Source organism: Heterocephalus glaber, unplaced genomic scaffold, assembly GCF_053883595.1.
Source record: "Heterocephalus glaber isolate CG9 unplaced genomic scaffold, H.glaber_assembly_v1.0 deba00001689, whole genome shotgun sequence".
NCBI classification, from domain to species: domain Eukaryota; kingdom Metazoa; phylum Chordata; class Mammalia; order Rodentia; family Bathyergidae; genus Heterocephalus; species Heterocephalus glaber.
The window spans coordinates 13,723,334-13,742,348 of NW_028258414.1; the positions used below are offsets into that span (position 1 = coordinate 13,723,334).

Below are 19,015 nucleotides of genomic sequence, written 5' to 3' on the forward strand. Positions count from 1 at the left end.
CCCTTTTCAACAATTTCTAAAAGTATTTTGTTTTTTATTTTTTACGCAGGGTCTTGCAATGTAGTTCAGGCTGGCCTTGAATTAACTATGTAGCTGAGGCTGGCCTTGAACTCCAGGCAATCCTCCTGACTCAGCCTCCGGAATGCTGGGATTACAGGCGTACATCACTATGCCTGGTTTGAAAATGGTTTTTTCTTTATAGCAAATAAGATTGGGTTTCTTCCTGCTTAAATTTTATCTGTGTTTTCCCCATTGTACTGAAGCTTTTAGAATGGCATTTAACATCCCTCTTGCTCAGAATCTCTTGGCTACCTTGGCTTCTTTTCTACTCTGTGCCAACTTAGATTTTGGAGCTGCTTCCTCTGGAGAGCCTTCCCCAGTTCTCCAGCAAGCAGCAGCCTGGGCTCAAGGTAGAAAGCCTGTGCTTTGCTCATCAGAGAACTTCTAGCATCTGTGATGGCTTGAAAATCTTCTCATGCTTTTCTAGCTTACCTGGTTAGACTTTTAGATAGGTGTTAGCAACGTTGTCTTCAATGTAAATAGTTTAAGCTTTATAAGCCACATACAGTATTTATTTGATAATCGTCTTTTTTTTTTAATGGTAGCATTTCCTATTAGAGATAGGAAAAGAAACAGGTTCTACAGAGTGAGTTTGGGGCAAGTAAAAGGAAAAGAAGTAAACCCTACAGCAGTGATGGCAAACCTTTTAGAGCTTTCAAAGATAACAGCCGGATGGGGCATTCATGTCATAGGTTTGCCACTACTGCCCTATAGCCTGAGGTGGGGTACCACGCAAGAAAGAAGACAGTGGCCCATAATCATCGTCTTTGTAACTTTAAAAAAATATAATCCTGGGCATGGTGACGTATGCCTGCAATCTCAGCACGTGGGAGGCTAAGGCAGGAGTGTTGGTAAGAGTTTGAGGCCAGACTGAATTACATAGTGAGACCCTGTTTCAAAAAAAAAAAAAGTATGCTTTTTTGTTTAGCTTGAGAGCTATAAAAAATGGCCTATGAGCCCGATAGTTTGTCAACCCTGTTTTTTTTTCCGTTCGTTTTTTCGTACCGGGGATCAAACTCAGGACCTGGTGCTTGGGAGGCAGGCATAGCACCACTAAGCTAAATCCCTGGCCCTATCAACTCTGTTTTATAATGAGTAATCCAAAACATAAATTGAGGTTTTGAAAAAATGAATGAACTGCTTTATTAGTCATTGTTAGTGTCCTAGGTTTCTCACATGTGCCCTCTGTCCACTCCCCCCCTCTACCGCCTGTACCAGGGCTTGAATTCAGGACCTTATTCTTTTGAGGCAGGCACCCCATGCCACTGAGCTAAATCTCCGGCCCTACTTCTTCCTTTTCTTATACTTAACCTTTACTCAGAGGTAATTTTTTCCCTCTTTCAGACTGTTATCAAAGAACAGCTTCAGGAGACTCAGGGCCTGTGTGAATATGCTATCTATGTCCAAGGTAAGACACATAATTCTTCTCTTCTATTTTCTTTTTTTTGTTACGGGGGATCGAACTTGGGTCCTTGTGCTTGAGCAGCAGGCGGCAAAACCACTGAGCTAAATCCCCAGCCCCATTTCTTCTCTTATTAGAGGATTCTTGGCCTAGGTTCTTGAAAAAGGCCAAACAACTTATGAAATACTTAAATTCAAGTAAATGCTCTACAAAGATCTATTCAGTATTTTTTGAAATCCGAGCGTGATATTTTTTTTTCTTTTTTTGCTGGATTTGATTTCAGAAATGACGAGTACCATTGTAGTCACTTTCCTTGTTACTGAGACACAGTGCCTGATACTCGCCACTTGAGGAGAGGTTTATTTGTCTCATGGTTTATAGAGGTCTCAGTCCATGGTTGGCTGGCTCCAAGGCAGGAAGGCATGGCACAGGGTGTGGTGGAGGAGAGCTGCTCACGGCATGGCGCACAGGAAGCAGAGAGAGAAGGGAGGGGCAGGGAGGAAGGTGTACTCTTCCAGGCCACGCCCTAGTAACTGCCTCTTCCAAGCAGGCCCCTCTGATAGCGAGTCAGCTATGAGCCCCATAACCCCTCACCTTCCAAGGGCCCAGCCTTGGAGCATGTGAGGCTCTTTGGGGACATCCAGATCTAAAGCATAACCAGTACTGTTTAAAAAACTGCTGTTTAGTTTCTGGCTAGGGATTTTCAGAATGGATACTTAGGGTTCCTACCTTATGTGGTGGTTTCAGTGCCAGAAGCTGCATTTGGAAGGGTCCTTTATAGTTCAGCTAAATGAGCTGAGACAAGGCTTAAGGATGTTTGGAGGCGAGTGAAGATGAAAAGAAGCACCCTAGCGATATATAGGATGATGCAGAGGATCCGTGGAACTCTTCAGAAATCAAATCTACAAACCATGGTCTTCAATTTTACTCTTTTGTTTTGGGACAGCGTCTTGCATTGTAGTCCAAGCTGGCCTTGAGGTCCTCCTGCCTCAGCTGCCCAGGTGCTAGGATTGCAGGCATGCGGCACCATGCCTGATTTAAATGTTATTTTTTAACGCCGGGGATTTAGCTCAGTGGTTCCGCCACCTGCCTCAAAAGCATAAGGTCCTGAGTTTGATCCCTGGCACCAAAAAAAAGAGATGAATGTTATTTTGTAATGCCAAAAGTAGCATATTAAATTTTTCCAGGAACTCTCTTTTTGACTCTCTGGTATTAATGAATAGTTTCGTTTACTATTTAATTGCATTTATAGTTTCTAGATTAATACATAATTGCCTTGCATAATTGGTATGATAGTGACACGTTTAGGACAACAAGGCAAAAACATTGCCCTTTTCTTTTGAACATCATAAGTTCCAGGCTTTCAGTACCTGATAAATTCTTTTGGAAATACAGGCCTAGGAAGATGTTTTGGTTTGGGTTGGTTGCTGTGCCAAGAACCAAAGCATGCCGTGCTATGTATTCCTCACCAGAAGCCCCTTGCTGGACCTATGACGTGGGTTCCCCTTGGCCCGCCCTGGGCTGCTGTCTTCAGACTATCAGGAAGTCTGAATTGCTGTAATGAATAAAGCACCGGAGAGGGAAGCCCCACATGCTCTTCCTGTGCAGAGTTCTGTGGTCATTTACCTGTGATCTCTGTGGCGAGGTGTGGGGAGGTTCCGGTCACTTCCTGAAAGGAGCTTAGCTTGTTTTAACGGCTTTGCTTGTTTTTTTTCACCTTGTCTGCAGCAGTATCTATGAAGACACAGTTGAAGCCAAATGATTTCGTCCATCCCTCTGATGCTACCCCATGGTTTCCTTGTCTCTATTTTCTTTTCTTGGCAGCACTGATACTCCGGCTGGAAGGAAACATCCAAGAATCCCTAGAGCTCTTTCAGACGTGTGCTATTCTCAGCCCTCAGAATGTGGACAACCTCAAGCAGGTCGCACGCTCACTGTGAGTGTTGTAGACTGAAGGCTGCAGGGTGTCACATGGCACGATGTACATGGTGTCCTCTGGGGCTGGGCAGCCGGGCAGCCTGACAGGCAGTGGGAAGGGCTTGCTGGGTACAGTGGGATTCATTCTGAAGAGTGTCAGCAGTCTTGATGTTTGAGAAAAACAAGGTGAACCAGTATTTCAAACACTGTATATTCCAGTTGGATTGAAGAGCACTGATCTGGGTTAGCAGTGTCATCTTGTGCTTTAAGTCTTCTTATTGGCATCCCACAGAATTTTCCTCATCTGCCATTCTGACACTTACCATGACACCTGACACAGTAGGGTTTTTAGTGAGTGTTGAGTGACTGCCCTGAAGGTTCCTACTCTAGTCTTCGTGAGCTACTAAGTACATTCCCTTTCCAGACGGGGGAGTGGCTTGGGGGTCCTGTCTCCATTTTCCTCCCTGCATTGTCATTCACTTTTGTGTTGTGTTGTGGTTGTTCTGGATTGTGTTTACCTCCAGCCAGTCCTCCCTGGATTCCCTCCAAAGTCCTGATCCGGTATCAGGGGAAGAAGGGACTTGGGAGGAATGCCAGGCCCCTGGTGGGTGCTGGTAAATGATGGCAGCTGTTTCCATGGTCTCTCACTCAACTGGTTCCATTTTGGGTATTTATAGCACATCAGGAAAATTCCAGGAGCCATGTGCTGAAACCTATGTGTCATGGGACAGAGGCCTGGGAGCAGCTGCTGTGGCCAAACTTTTGCCTCTGCCTCTGCCTGTGGTGGAGTGGCTCCGGCTTCCTGCATGGTAGCTCCTAGGAAAAGGCCTCAAGGGCTGGGGATTTAGCTCAGTGGCACCATGCGTGCCTCGCAAGTGCAAGGTCCCGAGTTCGATCCCCAGTACCAAAAAAAAAAAGCCTCGAGAATTCCTCACTGTGTGGGAAGATAGGAAAATGTGGGCTGGTAGAGTTAGTTGTGTAAGAACATTGAGACTGCCAGGCGTGGTGGCACATGCCTGTAATCCCAGCACTTGGGAGGCTGAGACAGGAGGATTGCCTTGGCATTGAGGCCAGCTGGATCTACATAGTGAGTTCAAGGCCAGCCTAAACTACAGAGTGGGACCCTGTCTCCAAAAAAAAATAAAAAATGTTGAGATACTAATTATGGAAAATGTGTCTTTCAGATTTCTTTTGGGAAAACATAAGGCTGCCATCGAAGTATACAATGAAGCGGCTAGACTCAACCAGAAAGACTGGGTGAGTAGGAGACTTTCCTCCCATCTTTTTTTTTTTTTTTTGGTATTGGGGATTGAACTCAGGACTTTGTGCTTGTGAGGCAGGCTGTGAGGCAGGGGTGGCATCACTGAGCTAAATCCCTTGGCCTCCTTCTGTCTTTTAGGAAGCATGTTAATGGTTCAAAGAGCGATCCTGTTATTACAGAATCCTAGTGTGCCAAAATATTTTTATTTTCAAACTTTTTAACCGCTAAAGTTCCAGACCATCATCAATAGGTGTCTTAGTTTATTTTCCCCCCAATATGCTTGACATTGTTGGGTATTTCACTCTTAAAACTCCACCTTTCTTTGAGTGAGAATTTTCCTGGAGTAATTTTCTCTCTCTCTCTTTTTTTTTTTTTTGTTGGTACCGGGGATTGAACTTGGGTCCTTGAGCCTGCAAAGCAGGTGCCAGAACCACTGACCTAAATCCCCAGCCCCCTGAAGTAATTTTTTGATGCCCCCCCATTGTCTCAGGGTGGTATTTGTTTGTTCATTCATTCACTCATTCATTCTTCTGTCTGAGCCTCCCAAGAGCTGGGACACAGGCATGTGTCACCATGTCTGGTTTTCACTGTCTCTTTATATCAGTTGGAGAGTGTGTGTAATTGCAACAGATAATTGCTTAGTTGTACGTTGGCTTTACAAGTTAGGGGTTTATTGTTTTCCTGCATGAAACAAAAAAGTCCTGCTAAGTAGTTTCTGGGATTGACTTGGTTTTCCTAGAATGTGAAGGCAGAGGCTTTTTCCTCATGGTTACAAGATGACTGCTGCAGGTCTAACAACACATCTGTGTTCTTAAGGAGAAAGAGGAAGCAACAAGGAAAAAAAGGGACACTACCTACATTAGGAAAGCACAGGTTTCCTAGACGTTTCCAGCAGACTGCCACTTAGATCAGCTGCTTCTCTGTAAGGAAGCCTGGAAAACACAGATTTTTTTTTTTTTGGTACTGGGGATCAAACTCAGAACCTTACGCTTGTGAGGCAGGCGGCAGAACCACTGAGCTAAATCCCCAGCCCAGGAAAACACAGATTTTAATCTGGGCTCATTGCCACTTATGACAGAATTAGGGTTCTGTTAGCAAGAGAGGCAAGTGGCATTAGGTGAGTAACTAGCAGTGTCTGCTGTACTCTTTTCTACTTTCTATTAGATGTGATAGACTAGATTCTGTATCTATTCCCCATCTCTCAAAACTAAGTTGATTTTTTTTTTGGTACCGGAGATCAAACTCAGGACCTTGCACTTGCAAGGCAGGCGCCGTACCACTGAGCTAAATTCCTGGCCCTTGTTTGTTTTTTTGAGACAGGATCTTGCTGTGTAGTCCAGGCTGGACTTGAACTCATGATAATTCTCCTGCCCCAGTCTCCTGAGTGCATAACTCATTTTCTGTTTTTATTTATTTATTTTTTGGTACCAGGGATTCAACTCCGGACCTTACGCTTGTGAGGCAGGTGGCGGAACCACTGAGCTAAATCCCTGGCTCCTCTTTTTATTTTTTGAGACAAGGTCTTGCTGTGTAGTCCAGTCCCTCTCCAGCTTTCCTCATCTGCTATTCTCACATGTAGCAAAATAGTTGTCACACAGTTATGTTTTTGACTTTTGTTGAGTAAGAATGCCCTCAAGGTTCCTAAATGGACGCCACCTCCAGAGTCTTAGCGTCACTTCTTCAAGTTGATTCTTTAAGTTCTGTTCTGCTTCCCAGAACTCTTTCTCTTTCTCTCTTCATTTCTTTTCTTTTTCGGCACTAGGGATTGAACTTAGCGCACCAGCCATGCTAGGCATACACTCTCACAAGCTGCATCTCTAGCCCTTTTATTATCTTGTATTTTGAGTCAGGCTCTTCCTAAGTTGCCTTGCCTGGCCTTGAACTTGTGATCCTCCCTCAGCCTTCTAAGTAGCTGGGATCACAGTTGCCTGGTGTCAGTTTTTCTTTTCCACGCTGTTGGGGTTTTTTTTTTTGAACATTTGAGGGTTCTTGGGGAGCATTCATATCTGAGAGGAGGACCAGATTGATTCACGTCCTCTGTGGTTTTTGAGGCTGTTACTTCCAGTGTGTGCTGAGTGTGTCCGTGCCGTGCCTGCTGCAGGAGTGAAGAGGAGCTGTCCGAGTCCTTAGGCTGTGGAGTGTTACAGCTAACAGCGCAAGTGGAGCTACAGATAGAGACGAATTAGAGCTGGGCTGGGGGTACAGCTCGGGAACGGCCTTGGGGTCTGTGCCCAGCACACACACCCCCACACACCCCCACACCCACAAAACAAGAAAAGGTAAAATTCAGTGACTGTCATTCAGTCGTCATTTCCACAGTGACTGTGCGCCATGCACTGGACCTGAGTTGTACTCTGGAGGCCGCTCTGTGTGGTGTGGGCTTAGCACCTGGAAGGGGAGAGATGGGGGAGAGGAGCAAGCTCTGAGAGTGGCGATGCTGACCAGGGAGCTTGTGGGTTGGGGAGGACACAGCAATTGTAGCGTGTCCCGTGCACAGAGAGATCGGAGGCTCCAGTGCTGTGGGCCCAAGATTTCCCTTTTGAAGTCAGCATCGTGAAGGTGGCAGCCGGAACTGGAAGGCTGGATAGCATGACTGAGCTGAGGGTGAGACCCTGGAGCGGGGATGAGCCCTGAAGAGCCCAGCAGCAGAGACCCAGGGTGGTGAGGACTCCCGTGGGCTTTGCGGAGACGCAGCTCACCTGCTCACACGTCTGGCTTCTGCTGTCTCCGCCCTGTGAGCCTCGGGAGCACCTGTGGTGAGCTCAGCCCACTCCTGGGACTCTTCATGGTCAGTAGCTGCTGCAGCAGGGACCTGCGAATTCTGCCTGCCCTTACTTGGCTTTCACAACAACTCTGTAAGGAAGGAGCATTTCCACCTGTGACAAGCCCGGAAGCTGAGGCTTGGGAGATGAAGAACTTGGCGATGGCAGGCCAGAGCCGGAAGCCAGCCTTGAATGTAGGCTTGCTCACTTGAGCCTGCGATCTTGCCACTGCTGCCTGTGCTGTCAGCTTAAGGCATACTGCTGCAGCCTTCTCAAGTCCTGTCTGCTGTAAATGATTCAAAATGGACAGTTGGGGGCTGGGGATTTAGCCCAGTGGTTCCATGGCCTGCCTCGAAAGCGCAAGGTCCCGAGTTTGATCCCCAGTACCAAAAAAAAAAGGACAGTCGGAAAAGGAGAAAGGCTGAGTTCCTCACGTCTCCATGTCAGTTCTTACTGCATAGTGAAGCAAGAAGTGCATGTTTCCGGGGAGGCCATACTTAAGGTCCCTGTGCTTTTTTTTTTTTTTTTTTTTTTTGGTACCAGGGATCAAACTCGGGTCCTTGGGCTTGCAAGGCAGGCGGCAGAACCACTGAGCTAAATCCCCGGCCCCCTGTACTTTGTCATATGGAGATGATTTGAACTGAAATTTAAGAGAAGTAATTTTTATTCATTTTTTATTTTTGATTTTTTTTTTGTTTTGAGACAGGGTCTTACTATGTAGTTCAGGCTGGCCTTGAACTCTGGGTGATCTTCCTGCCTCAGCCTCCTGAGTGCTGGGATTACAGGTGTGTGCCACCATGCCCTGTAATAAAAGTAATTTTTAAACCTGTGAGATGTTTATTTAACAGTTGGAACATCTGAACATAAATACTGTGATATAAAGCAATTACTAATCTTTGCAGGTGTGATAATGGTATTGTAGGTAGGTTTTTTTTAAAAGACTCTGTGACGCTGAGGCAGGAGCACAAGTTTCAGCCCAGATCAGACAACTTAGTGAGACATTATCCTAAAGGCTGGTGACAGGAACGTAGCTCAGTGTGAAGGCACTGAGTTCAGTCCTCAGTGTCACACACACAAAAAAACAGTAGTAGATGGAGTGAATCGTTGAGACAGGAGGATGAGTTCATGGTGATCCCACCTTTGCACATGGTTAGAATATAAAACTAAACAAAGGCCAAAAATTCCAGTGCTGACACTTTCTGTGTTAAGCAGATAACCTCTCTGAGCTGTCCTTTTCTGTAAGACTGGAACAGTTATGGCTATGTCAGAGATTTGTTAGAAAAAATGAGAGCGATACATATGAAAACACCTGGCACAGCTGTTTAGAACAGGTGTGGCGTCAGTGGTCGGTGTTTTGTCCTTATTTTAGGAGACTTGGAAAACTGAACTGGTTGTCTCTGGGCCCTGGGACTGAGTTCTGGGACAGGGACACATCCCCATCTCTACAGGGTCAGCCTGTTCTCCAGGAGCACTGTCCCCACCTGCCCTCTCCTCCTCTAATGCTGTCTTCTGTTAAGGGATTCGAGGGACTCTGCACATGTAGGGTCAGGGGACAGACACTGCTTTTGCAGGGAACTAGAACTGAAAAGCTGTCAGCAGCCAAGGTAGTTATTCCGCCATGTTTGCTTATCTTTTCTTTCTGTAGATCAGAGCTTGACAAACTTTTATTTTTTCTTTAAAGAACCAGAGGGCTGGAGATTTAGCTCAGTGGCATCGCGCCTGCCTCGAAAGCACAAGGTCCTGAGTTTGATCCCCAGTACCCCACCCCCCAAAATTCCTTGTAATCTTTAAAGAGCCAAAAAGTATTTTGAGCTTTGCTGCTTCCTACAGACTGTTGGAGTTCCTTAAGTCTGCAGTTGGAGTGTCAAAGAGCCACATGAAAACAAGTGATCATGACTGAGTTTCAATGAAAGTTCACAGAAAAGGGCAGAGAATGGGTTCGTCACTGGGCCAGTTTCCTGACCGCCGCTCCCTTCTGTGGGTGGCCTCCAGTGACATATGACCCATCAGAGCACCACCAGATGGCGCTGTCAGTCTCCAAGTCCACATCACCGTGTGAATTTTTTGCTCCAGTCCAATTCCAGGGGCCTGGGAGAGAACTGATTGCGCATGTCCCGAGCGAGACAGGCAGACAAATTTCCTTAAGGTTGAAGCAGGGGCTGTGGATTGTGTCTTGTGAGAAAGAGGGCACAAAGGATGTCGGTGGGGGCCAGCTTTTGGAGAGATGAGGGTCGGGAGATAGGCTGGATGTGCACTCCCCGTGAGCCAGAGGAGGAAGGTCGTCTGTTTAGTCTGCTGTTTTCTCTCATCTATAATCTAAAAATATATATTAAAATATATATTAAAAATATATATACATTTTATCCAATTACATATAGCTGGTTGTAAACTTGAGTTACGAAAAACTCAGCTACAGTGCATGTTTAAAAGTTCGCCCTTTGCCCGGCAGTAACAGCCTCTGATGCCTGTGGTCCGAGCTTCCCGCGGAGTTGCACCTAAGCTGTTGCCTTTGTTCTGCCGTAGGAGATCTGCCATAACCTAGGAGTGTGCTACATGTACCTGAAGCAGTTCAGCAAGGTAAGCAGGTGACAGCAGAGGGGATTTCTCTGAGGACGCCCAGTTACAGAGACAGAGGTGTGCTGTGCATTTTGTATTCTCCTAGTGCTTGGAGAGCTTTTTGGAAGTGAAAAATTAAAAATGGGGCCAGGGATTTAGCTCAGTGGTTTCGCCTCCTGCTGCGCAAGCACAAGGACCTGAGTTTGATCCCCGGTACCAAAAAAAAAAATTTTAAATGCCTTCTATTTCTGTTGCCATTTTTCCCTTTTTCTTTTGCAGTGCAAAGGATTGAACCTAGGGATTGCATCTGCTAAGGTGCTTTGCCATTGGGCTATACCCCCAGGAACCCCTCACCGCTTTAGATTTTTTTCTTTTTTGAGATATGGTTTCACTAAGTTGCCCAGGCTGTTATTAAACTTGTAACCCTCCTGCCTCAGCCTCCCAAGTAGCTGGGGCTACAGGTGTGTACTACCACACCTGGTCATTTAGCCTCATTTTAATTCTTAGTTGCCATTGCTTATCTTTTTCCCCCCTTGTTTCTGACACCAAAATGGAAAATTTTAGAAATATTATGACAGTCCAGTTGCTTTCTTTCTCTCTTTTTTTTTTTTTGGTACCGGGGATCGGACTCATCCTTGCACTTGCACAGCAGGCAGCAAAACCACTGAGCTAAATCCCCGGCCTCTATTTTTCTTTACTATAGTTTAAGTTTCCAACCTAGAATCAAATGTTCAATAAGAAAAGTATCGGAAAGTGGACCCTTAAATCTACAGAAGCTTTTTTTTTGGTACTGGGATTCAACTCGGGACCTTGCACTAGCCAAGCAATTGGCGGCACCACTGAGCTAAATCCCTGGCCCTGGATCCTTAATCTAAAAGGTAACTATATGAGATATGCAATGAAAACACAGTTTTGCTTTTTTTTTTGTACCAGGGATCGAACTCAGGACCTTGTGGTTGTGAGGCAGGCATGGTGCCACTGAACTAAATCCCCAGCCCTCACAGTTTCTATATTTTATGAAAAAAACCCCAATTTCATAACCAAATAAGAGAACAACAATAGTTAATACACTATGTATCATTTATCTTTGAGTGTAATACATAGACCAAAAAGATTCTTAGAAATAAGAATTTCTTTACAATGAACTAAGATAAACTAGTAGTATAAATGAAACAAATTAACATATTTTAAGATATGTTTGAAACAGTGGAATATGTAATTTGGGGAATTATTTGAAGCTCTGTCTTTTGCGCTTTGTGTGTCTATATGTATATTTTGTGTTTTTCATATAAGAGAAATCATGCATTATTTAAGCTTATATATCTGATTTCACTTAACATGTTCTCAGGTTGTAGCCATTTACCTATGAATTTGTTTATTTTCATGACACCATAGTACTCCACTGTGTTTAAATACCACATTTTCCTTATTCATTCACCTGTTGATGGGCATATATGCTGTTTCCAAGATCTAGCTATTATAAATTGTGGTGCCATAAACATGGATATGCATGTTTCCCTGGAATGCAATAATTTTAACTCTTTGGGAAGATATCTGGAAAGGGGATATCTGGAATTTCTATTTTTTGCTTTTTTTGTTTGTTTTTTACTGGTACCTGAGATTGAACTTAGGACCTTGAGCTTGCAAAGCAGGTGTGGCGCCACTGAGTTAAATCCCTGGCCCTATATTTTGCTTTTTGAGGACTCTCCTTACTGATTTCTATAGTGGCTGTACTAGTTCATATTCCTACCAACAGTGTAGAAGGGTTCTTTTTTCCCCACATCCTTGCCAGCATTTCTTATTAGAATTTTTGATGATAGCCATTTTTTCTGGGGTAAGATGGAATCTCAGGGTAGGTTTAATTTGGCTGGCCAGTGATGATGAGCATTTCTTTATGCGTTTATTGGCCATTTGTATTTCTTCAGAAAAATGTATTCATTTCAGTTGCCTGTTTTTGATTGGGTCTTTTTTTTTTTTTTTTGGTACCTGGGATTGAATGCGGGACCTTACATTTGCAAGGCAGGTAGCAGAATCACTGAGCTAAATTCCTGGCCCAAATTGGGTCTTTTATTTGGGGGGAAGGGTCTAATTTTTTCGAGTTCATTATATATTTTAGATAATAGTCCTCTGTCTGAGAAGTGACTGGCAACAATTTTTTCCCACTATGTAAGTTGTCCCTTCACTCTGGTGGCTGTTTCCTTTGCTGTGCCTGAGCTTTATAATTTGATATCCCATTTGTTGATTCTTGGTATTTTTTCTTGTGCCACGGGGTTCTGTTGAGAAAGTCCTTGCCTACACCTGTGTCTTCAAGAGTTGGCTCCGGAGGCAGACAGCCCACACTGCTGGCTATGAGTTGTCTTGGCGTTGGGCACTGGTGCGCTTTGCTGAACCCAGGGTCCTGCACCGGTGCAGCAGCGCTCCATGGAAAGCCGTCGTCCTTCCAGGCTAGTGGCTTGGTTCCCTTTCCTCTGTCACACTTGTCAGGCACAGGACCAGCTGCACAGTGCTCTCCAGCTGAATAGGCATGACCTGACCTACATCATCCTGGGGAAGATTCACCTGCTAGAGGGCAACGTGGACAAGGCCATCGAAATCTACAGGAAAGCAGTCGAGTGAGTGTCTGTTCCCTTGTTTAGAGCAATGAAAAACAACACTCTCAACCTAAGAGAAAACACATGTGAGTGATTAGAAGTACGAGTGAGATGAAAGGTAAGGTTTAGGTTACAGTCTCCCGTGAACGGAGTCAGGAAGGGGGACTTGCTTCTTTCTCTCCTGTGACACACGGCTGCTAGTGATTCGGTACAGTACTGCCGTATCCATGCTCCGGTTGAGGGTGAGGGTGCCGGGGCTAACTAGGGAATACTCATCTGGAAGCGAGTTGTAGATGATACACACACGGCTCCCGCTCACATTCCTTGCTTCAGATTAGTTAGGGGACAGCACGTAGTGGCAAGAGAAGAGGGCAGACCTGTACTGGGTATGATCTGGGGGCAGCTGGCCGTGCCAGGCTGGTTTCATACTGAGAACAGATCTCGTATTTGCAGAGATCCTATCAGGGGCAGAACTCTCCTGCCTCAGCAGTGTGCATGTGGCCGCATCAGATTGAGACCAGTGCCTTGGTGGTTTGGGTGCTGGGGCTTGAACTCAGGGCCTTGCACATGCTAAGCACACTCTGCCGCTGACATATGCCTCCAGCCCCAATGTTTTTTTTCTTTGTCTCTTTTAAAATTTTTCAGTACTGGGAATCGAACCTAGGATAGTCACACTGAACTATGTCCCTATCCCTTTTAAAAAATTTTTTAAATTTGGGAGTCTCATTGTGTCACTAAAGTGTCCATCCTGGGTTTCAACTTGGCAGTCCTCCTGCTTCAGCATCCCAGAGTGCTGGGATTACAGACACGCACCATTATACCAGTACAATATTTTCTTTTTGAAAACATTGCGAGGGTAGTGCAGACCCCTGCTGCCAGTGGAACTGACTGTTTTCTTGCAGTAGAGTACAGGTTTCCTCCCTGGGGACACACGCAGTCCTGTCTGCTCTATAAGGTGTTGTCTCTTAAGCAGGGCAGCTGTAACAGGATGTTCTCAGTCTATTTGTTAGGTCACTTTATAAGATGGCTGGTCTGTAGTTCAGGGTCTATTATTCCTGAAAATTAGATTCTGAACTAAGCTTAGATTTTTTTTTTTGGTACCAGGGATCAAAGCCCTTTCAAGGCAGGTGCAGTGCCACTGAGCTACATCCCCAGCAAGCTTAGATTTGTATTAATTTATTAATTACCTCTGTTTTCTACCATGGCAGTAAATTTTCTGATTGTATCAATCACCACACTGCTTTCTGCATTTTCTTCAATTATACTTTGTATTTCATCTTTTTTTTTGGTAGTGGGGATAGAACTCATGACCTTGTGCTTATGAGGCAGGCGCAGTGCCACTGAGCTAAATCCCCAGCCCCCAATTATACTTTGTATCTAAAAAATCAGAAAAACCCTTTGGTTTGCTAAACTACCAAAGAGACCTTTTGGCTAGGTGTGGTGATGTGTGCCTGTGATCCCAGCACTGGGAAGCTGAGGCAAGAGAATCACTGTGAGTTTGAGGCCAGCCTGAACTACAAAGTGAGACCCTGTCTCTAAAAACAAAACACACAAAAAGCTTTAGTTGTCCAAGTCTAAGTTTACCTGGACAAGCAGGGAGGAGCCATATACGTGGTTAGGGACCTCTGCAGTGCTGGTAGCTCGGATTCTCAGTGCTGCCTTCTGGATGTTGGCGCTTTGAGGTAAGCTCACATCGACCCCAAGGTGGACATTTGTCCCTGACTGCTCAAGGGAGCCTAGGTGACAGCCAAGGTTGTGGAGGGAGACGTCCATCTGGTGACAGATGCTGCTGCGGGCTGGAAGTGATGGACATGGACATCACACCGGCAGGAGGTGAAAGGCAGACTCTTGGCCGCCCCGGGAAGGCTTTGCTTGGCCAGCTCAGGCAGCTCTGGCTCTGGGTCGCTTACTGGCACTCTGTGTCTCCTGAGGGGCAGGAGGTCATGCTGCATGCTCTTGGCGTTCTGTTTGATGACCCCTCAGCCTCCCCCAGCGATGCTGTGGCTTTTGACCAAGACCTGTATCATGGGGGTTGAGAGGGAATGATGTTTTCTTAAAGCTGCTGTTTACTCCCGAGGGCCACTTTGTTCCTGTGGCTGGTGTGTGTAGCTTGGCTGTTGAGCATGACGCTTGTTTAATTTGGAGAGTGCAGCATCAGGGGCCTTGCAGTCCTAAATTACACAGAAAATTATGCTGCGTGGCACTGTGAGCAGTGAAAACAGAAAAAGGAACCCCACAGGGAGACTAGCTTAAGCCATGTGTTCCAGGCGCACTTGGTTGTAAAGTTTTGTTCTTCATCAGCATAATCAAGGCAGTCACACAGCACATTCCACAGGTTCGTTCTTAGGGTCTTGGCGCCCTGAGAAAGGAATTTAGATTGTAAGTCCCTTTTTTTTTTCTTTTGAGCAAACCTTTCTGTAGCCAGGGTTTAGGTGAACTACTTTTAAAATTTGCAGTACTAGGGATTGAACCCAAGGCCTTTGCACTGAGCTACACGACATGCCCAGCCATAAAAAAAAATTAAAAAAAAAAAAATTTCTAGACAAGCGTCTCGCTAAGTTGCATAGGCTGGGCTTGAACTTGTGATTCTTCTGGCTCAGCCTCCCAGAGGCTGGGTTTAGATGTGTGTGTCATCACAGCCTACTTTTGCAGGAATTTCCTTGGGCGCAGGAGGCACAGCAGTGCCTAAGCGTTGCGTGAGAGCCGCTGGCCCCATGTGTGTGTCTCACCATCATCTCCCTCTGAGCGTCTCTGTGTTGCAGGTTCTCACCAGAAAACCCGGAGCTGCTCACAACACTGGGGCTACTCTACTTACAGGTATGGACACCCTTTCTCCATGCACGGGTGTGGGAATGCTCGTGGATTCCTTTGCACCTGGCTATTTTAATGTATTTTACTAGTGGTCACGGAGCACATGAATCTTTCTGTGTTTGAGAGTCTTTGCTAAAGGAGTTCACTTGCTTCACTTACACCAGAAAAAAATCTTGTTATAGCCTTTGTGCAACTATGATCCGTATTCAACAGGAAGGGGTATGAGAGAATGCCTCTGGTCTTGGGGCAGCACTGTAAGTGAGTACTCACTGGGCCTCGGGCAAAGGCTGTTTCTGCCTTCCCTCCATCCAGGTCTTACAGGAAACCAAGACAGCAAAGCACACTTTGCTCACAGTGAAAGACCTCTGCTTCTCTGTGCAGTCCTGAGAGCAGATGGTTCTTTTAGCTCCATTGCTTCTCTACCTCAGCCTGGGACCTGGGGCTGCAGTCCTCAAGCAAGCCTGCCCTGCCTATCCATTTCCCCATTGGACTGATTTTCCTCCAGGTTGGCTGGCTGGTAGCCCTGATGTCTGTCTCAGTCCTCTTTAAGAGGAGCCGGGAGCTTAGCCCTGGGTCCCTGGCTTGGGCCTTGAGACTGGCCAGCTCATGTCCAGCCGAGGGGCATTAATGTGGAACAGCACAAAAGTGGCAGAAATGGTTTTGGCGAATAGCTGCTTGGCCCTTCTGAGGAGACAACAAAATAAGAAAACCAAAACTATGGGGACTTCTGTTTTCTTTAAATGAGCAGGCCTTTCTGTTCAGGATGCAGCTGGCCATCTCCTGCTTCATGTAAATTCTCTGCTTTTTCCCAAGCTTGGCATTTACCAAAAGGCATTTGAACATCTTGGAAATGCACTGACGTATGACCCCACCAACTACAAGGTATGGCAGGCCGGAAGTTCAGAGGCGACCTGACCCTGAAAGAGGGGAGCTTCCTCATGGGGAAACCTGAGAAATGGATTACTATTTGTGTCACTTGCAGCACTGGGATCAAACTTAGCACCTGGCCCCTGCTAGGCAAGTGGTCTACCACTCAGCTGTAACTCAGCCTGAGAAGTTAACTTTTTAAAAGAAAAACTAATTCCAACGCGGCTCTTCCTAGTTGAAAATATTATAAATTGTGGTGCCTTGTTTGGTGTCATCCAAGAACACCTGTTTTAACAAGGCTGCGAACTCCGAATCAAGCTTAATCACAGAGCTGTGTCGAGATGTTACTTGGGAAATTGGCGGGGCCTCTGCAGCTTGCAGCTTGTCAGAACTGACCGGTGAGAGCCGGGCGTGGTGGCTCACGCCTGTAATCCCAGCACTTGGGAGGCTGAGGCAGGAGGATCACTGAGAGTTCCAGGCCAGCCTGAACTATAAAGGGAGCCTCTGCCTCAAAAAACCAAAAAAAAAAAGAAAAGAGAAAGAACTGACCAGTAAGATGACCTATAGAGGAGCCCCAGTGAGTGGAGTCGACAGCTTCTGTGAGATGTGAGCAGGGAGAAGGCACAGCCTCCGGGGATGAATGGCTGAGGAGGTGCAGCCACAGGGCTGTTTAGCACCACAGACCCAGGTCCGACCTAGGGCAGGAGCCCTGCTTCACTCTGTGCCTCCCCTCTCCCTGGAGAGCCAAGAGAGCCCAGGCAGGCTCACTGCCTCCGAGCTGCAGCAAGAGTGGGGCCTGGAGTAGCAAACTTGGGTGGTTCAGGGGTGCTGGGGCACTTGGTGTGCACACAGAGCTGGGGAGGGAGACGAAGGGCGCCTTCCCTGCAGTACCGGCTTTCCTGGTTACTGTACTGGCAGGGGAAAAATGAGCTGGGTACAGCCGCTGACCCCCACTACCTTGTCAGGAGGAGTCACAAGGTGGGTCTCGGGGACACCAGTCGTGTGTCTGTCCCAGCTCCAGCGGCTCGGCTGTATTACCCGTGACTCTGGAGGAGTCTCAGTCCTGTCTGCTGACAGCCTGTGGAGTGTGTACTGTACTTGGTGGCTCCTTTCTGCCCCAGCCTGGGGTCTGGCTGATGACTGACTCTGTGCACATCTTTTCAGGCCATCCTGGCTGCAGGCAGCATGATGCAGACTCACGGGGACTTCGACGTTGCCCTCACCAAGTACAGAGTTGTAGCCTGCGCTGTCCCAGAAAGTCCTCCTCTCTGGAATAACATTGGAATGTGTTTTTTTGGCAAGAAAAAATACGTGGCAGTGAGTGTGTCATCCCCACGGTGGGTGACAGGGTCTGCAGAGGTCACCCTGCTCCTCACTGAGGCCCCTCTTTACCACAGGCTATCAGCTGCCTGAAGCGAGCCAACTACCTGGCCCCCTTCGACTGGAAGATCCTGTATAACCTGGGCCTTGTCCACCTGACCATGCAGCAGTATGCGTCTGCCTTCCACTTCCTGGGCGCAGCAATCAACTTCCAGCCCAGGCTGGGGGAGCTCTACATGCTCCTGGCTGGTAAGAGACACGGGGAAGGGGCTCCTTCTTAGGGGGAAGAGGAGTGAGAACTGTAGGCCAGTGGCTAGATTCTCCACAGAAGCCATTCCCTGAGACGCCCTGTAAGGATCTGGTTCGTGTCCAAGAACTTGAAGCCATCAGGAAGAGGAGATGATAGCGGACCTGCTTACTTCACACAGATCCTACCGGGGTAAATTGAGATCAGCCCTAGTTCATCTCTTACCACTCTTTTCCGTTGGCTTTCCTTTGGAGGAGGGGCAATAGTGATCAAACCCAGGACCCCCAGACCCCTTTCCACGGACACTGAACTCCTCAGCCAGCTTCCAGAGACTGCGTGTTGGGAACTTGGGCTTTAGGAGGTCCCTGCCTCCCCTGCAACAGCATGTACTTAGGTAGATGTGAGGAATTACTCTTGGTTTTGCTGGGGTTATATAGTTGGTCTATCAGTATTGTTTTTGCTACTCTAATAATTGGTGCTTGTTGCAAGTCAAGCTCTAGAGCTTGTTATATGGAGTGTGGTTCTATTCTTGAAACTCCATTTATGCCACGCAGATAGTAAAATTCATCACAAAAATGAGTTAATCAGGCAAATACTTTCAATCATTTTAAAGTACTGACTAGCACTGGGGTTGTAGCTTAGTGGCGGAGCCCGTGCCTAGCATGCACAAGACCTTGGGTTTAATCCTCAGCACTGCAAAAAAGAAAAGTGCCAACTAAATTGGGGAATATTTTCTTCAAATACTTTTTTTTTTTTTGTACTGGGGATTGAACTCAGGACCTTTTGCTTGTGAGGCAGGCGGTAGAACCACTGAGCTAAATGCCCGGGCCTGAAAACTGACTTAACCTTTCTTTTTTTTGGTACCGGGGATGGAACTCGGACCTTGGGCTTGCAAGGCAGGCAGCAGAACTACTGAGCTAAATCCCTGGGCCCTCCAAATACTAAACTTACTAAATGGAAACTCAAAACAGTTTTTGTGCCATTAAAAGTGGTTTTCCGGTGAGCTTTTCAGTCCTTTTTGTGGGATGCAAAAGTAACAGTGGCTTGAATGCAAAGATGGCCCAGTCCTAATGGGGACACAGAAACTCTGACAGCCTTCACATGGACTCTGAAGGAAGAGCTGGGCCTGGGGAGGGGGTGGACAACTGGCCGAGGGCACTGTGAGCCAAGGCACACGGCTGTGCTGCTTATGTCCCTTACCGTCAGCAGGTAGCAGTGTCC

At 46.6% G+C, this 19,015-nt stretch overlaps 1 protein-coding gene across 6 annotated transcripts in view; it reads left to right on the forward strand.

Moving 5' to 3' along the window:
• Bbs4 (Bardet-Biedl syndrome 4) overlaps positions 1-19,015 on the forward strand; it is a 42,733-nt gene that overhangs the window by 20,225 nt on the left and 3,493 nt on the right. For 4 of the 6 annotated variants that reach the window (XM_021236965.2, XM_087198919.1, XM_021236963.2 and 1 more), the window contains 9 exons: positions 1,405-1,468; positions 3,287-3,398; positions 4,564-4,636; positions 9,926-9,979; positions 12,443-12,570; positions 15,312-15,366; positions 16,174-16,242; positions 17,392-17,544; positions 17,625-17,796. In XM_021236965.2, coding sequence (XP_021092624.1) covers positions 1,405-1,468; positions 3,287-3,398; positions 4,564-4,636; positions 9,926-9,979; positions 12,443-12,570; positions 15,312-15,366; positions 16,174-16,242; positions 17,392-17,544; positions 17,625-17,796 — 880 coding nt within the window. The remainder of the gene's footprint in view (positions 1-1,404; positions 1,469-3,286; positions 3,399-4,563; positions 4,637-9,925; positions 9,980-12,442; positions 12,571-15,311; positions 15,367-16,173; positions 16,243-17,391; positions 17,545-17,624; positions 17,797-19,015) is intronic. The other 2 variants (XM_087198917.1, XM_021236964.2) reach the window with 1 other exon arrangement.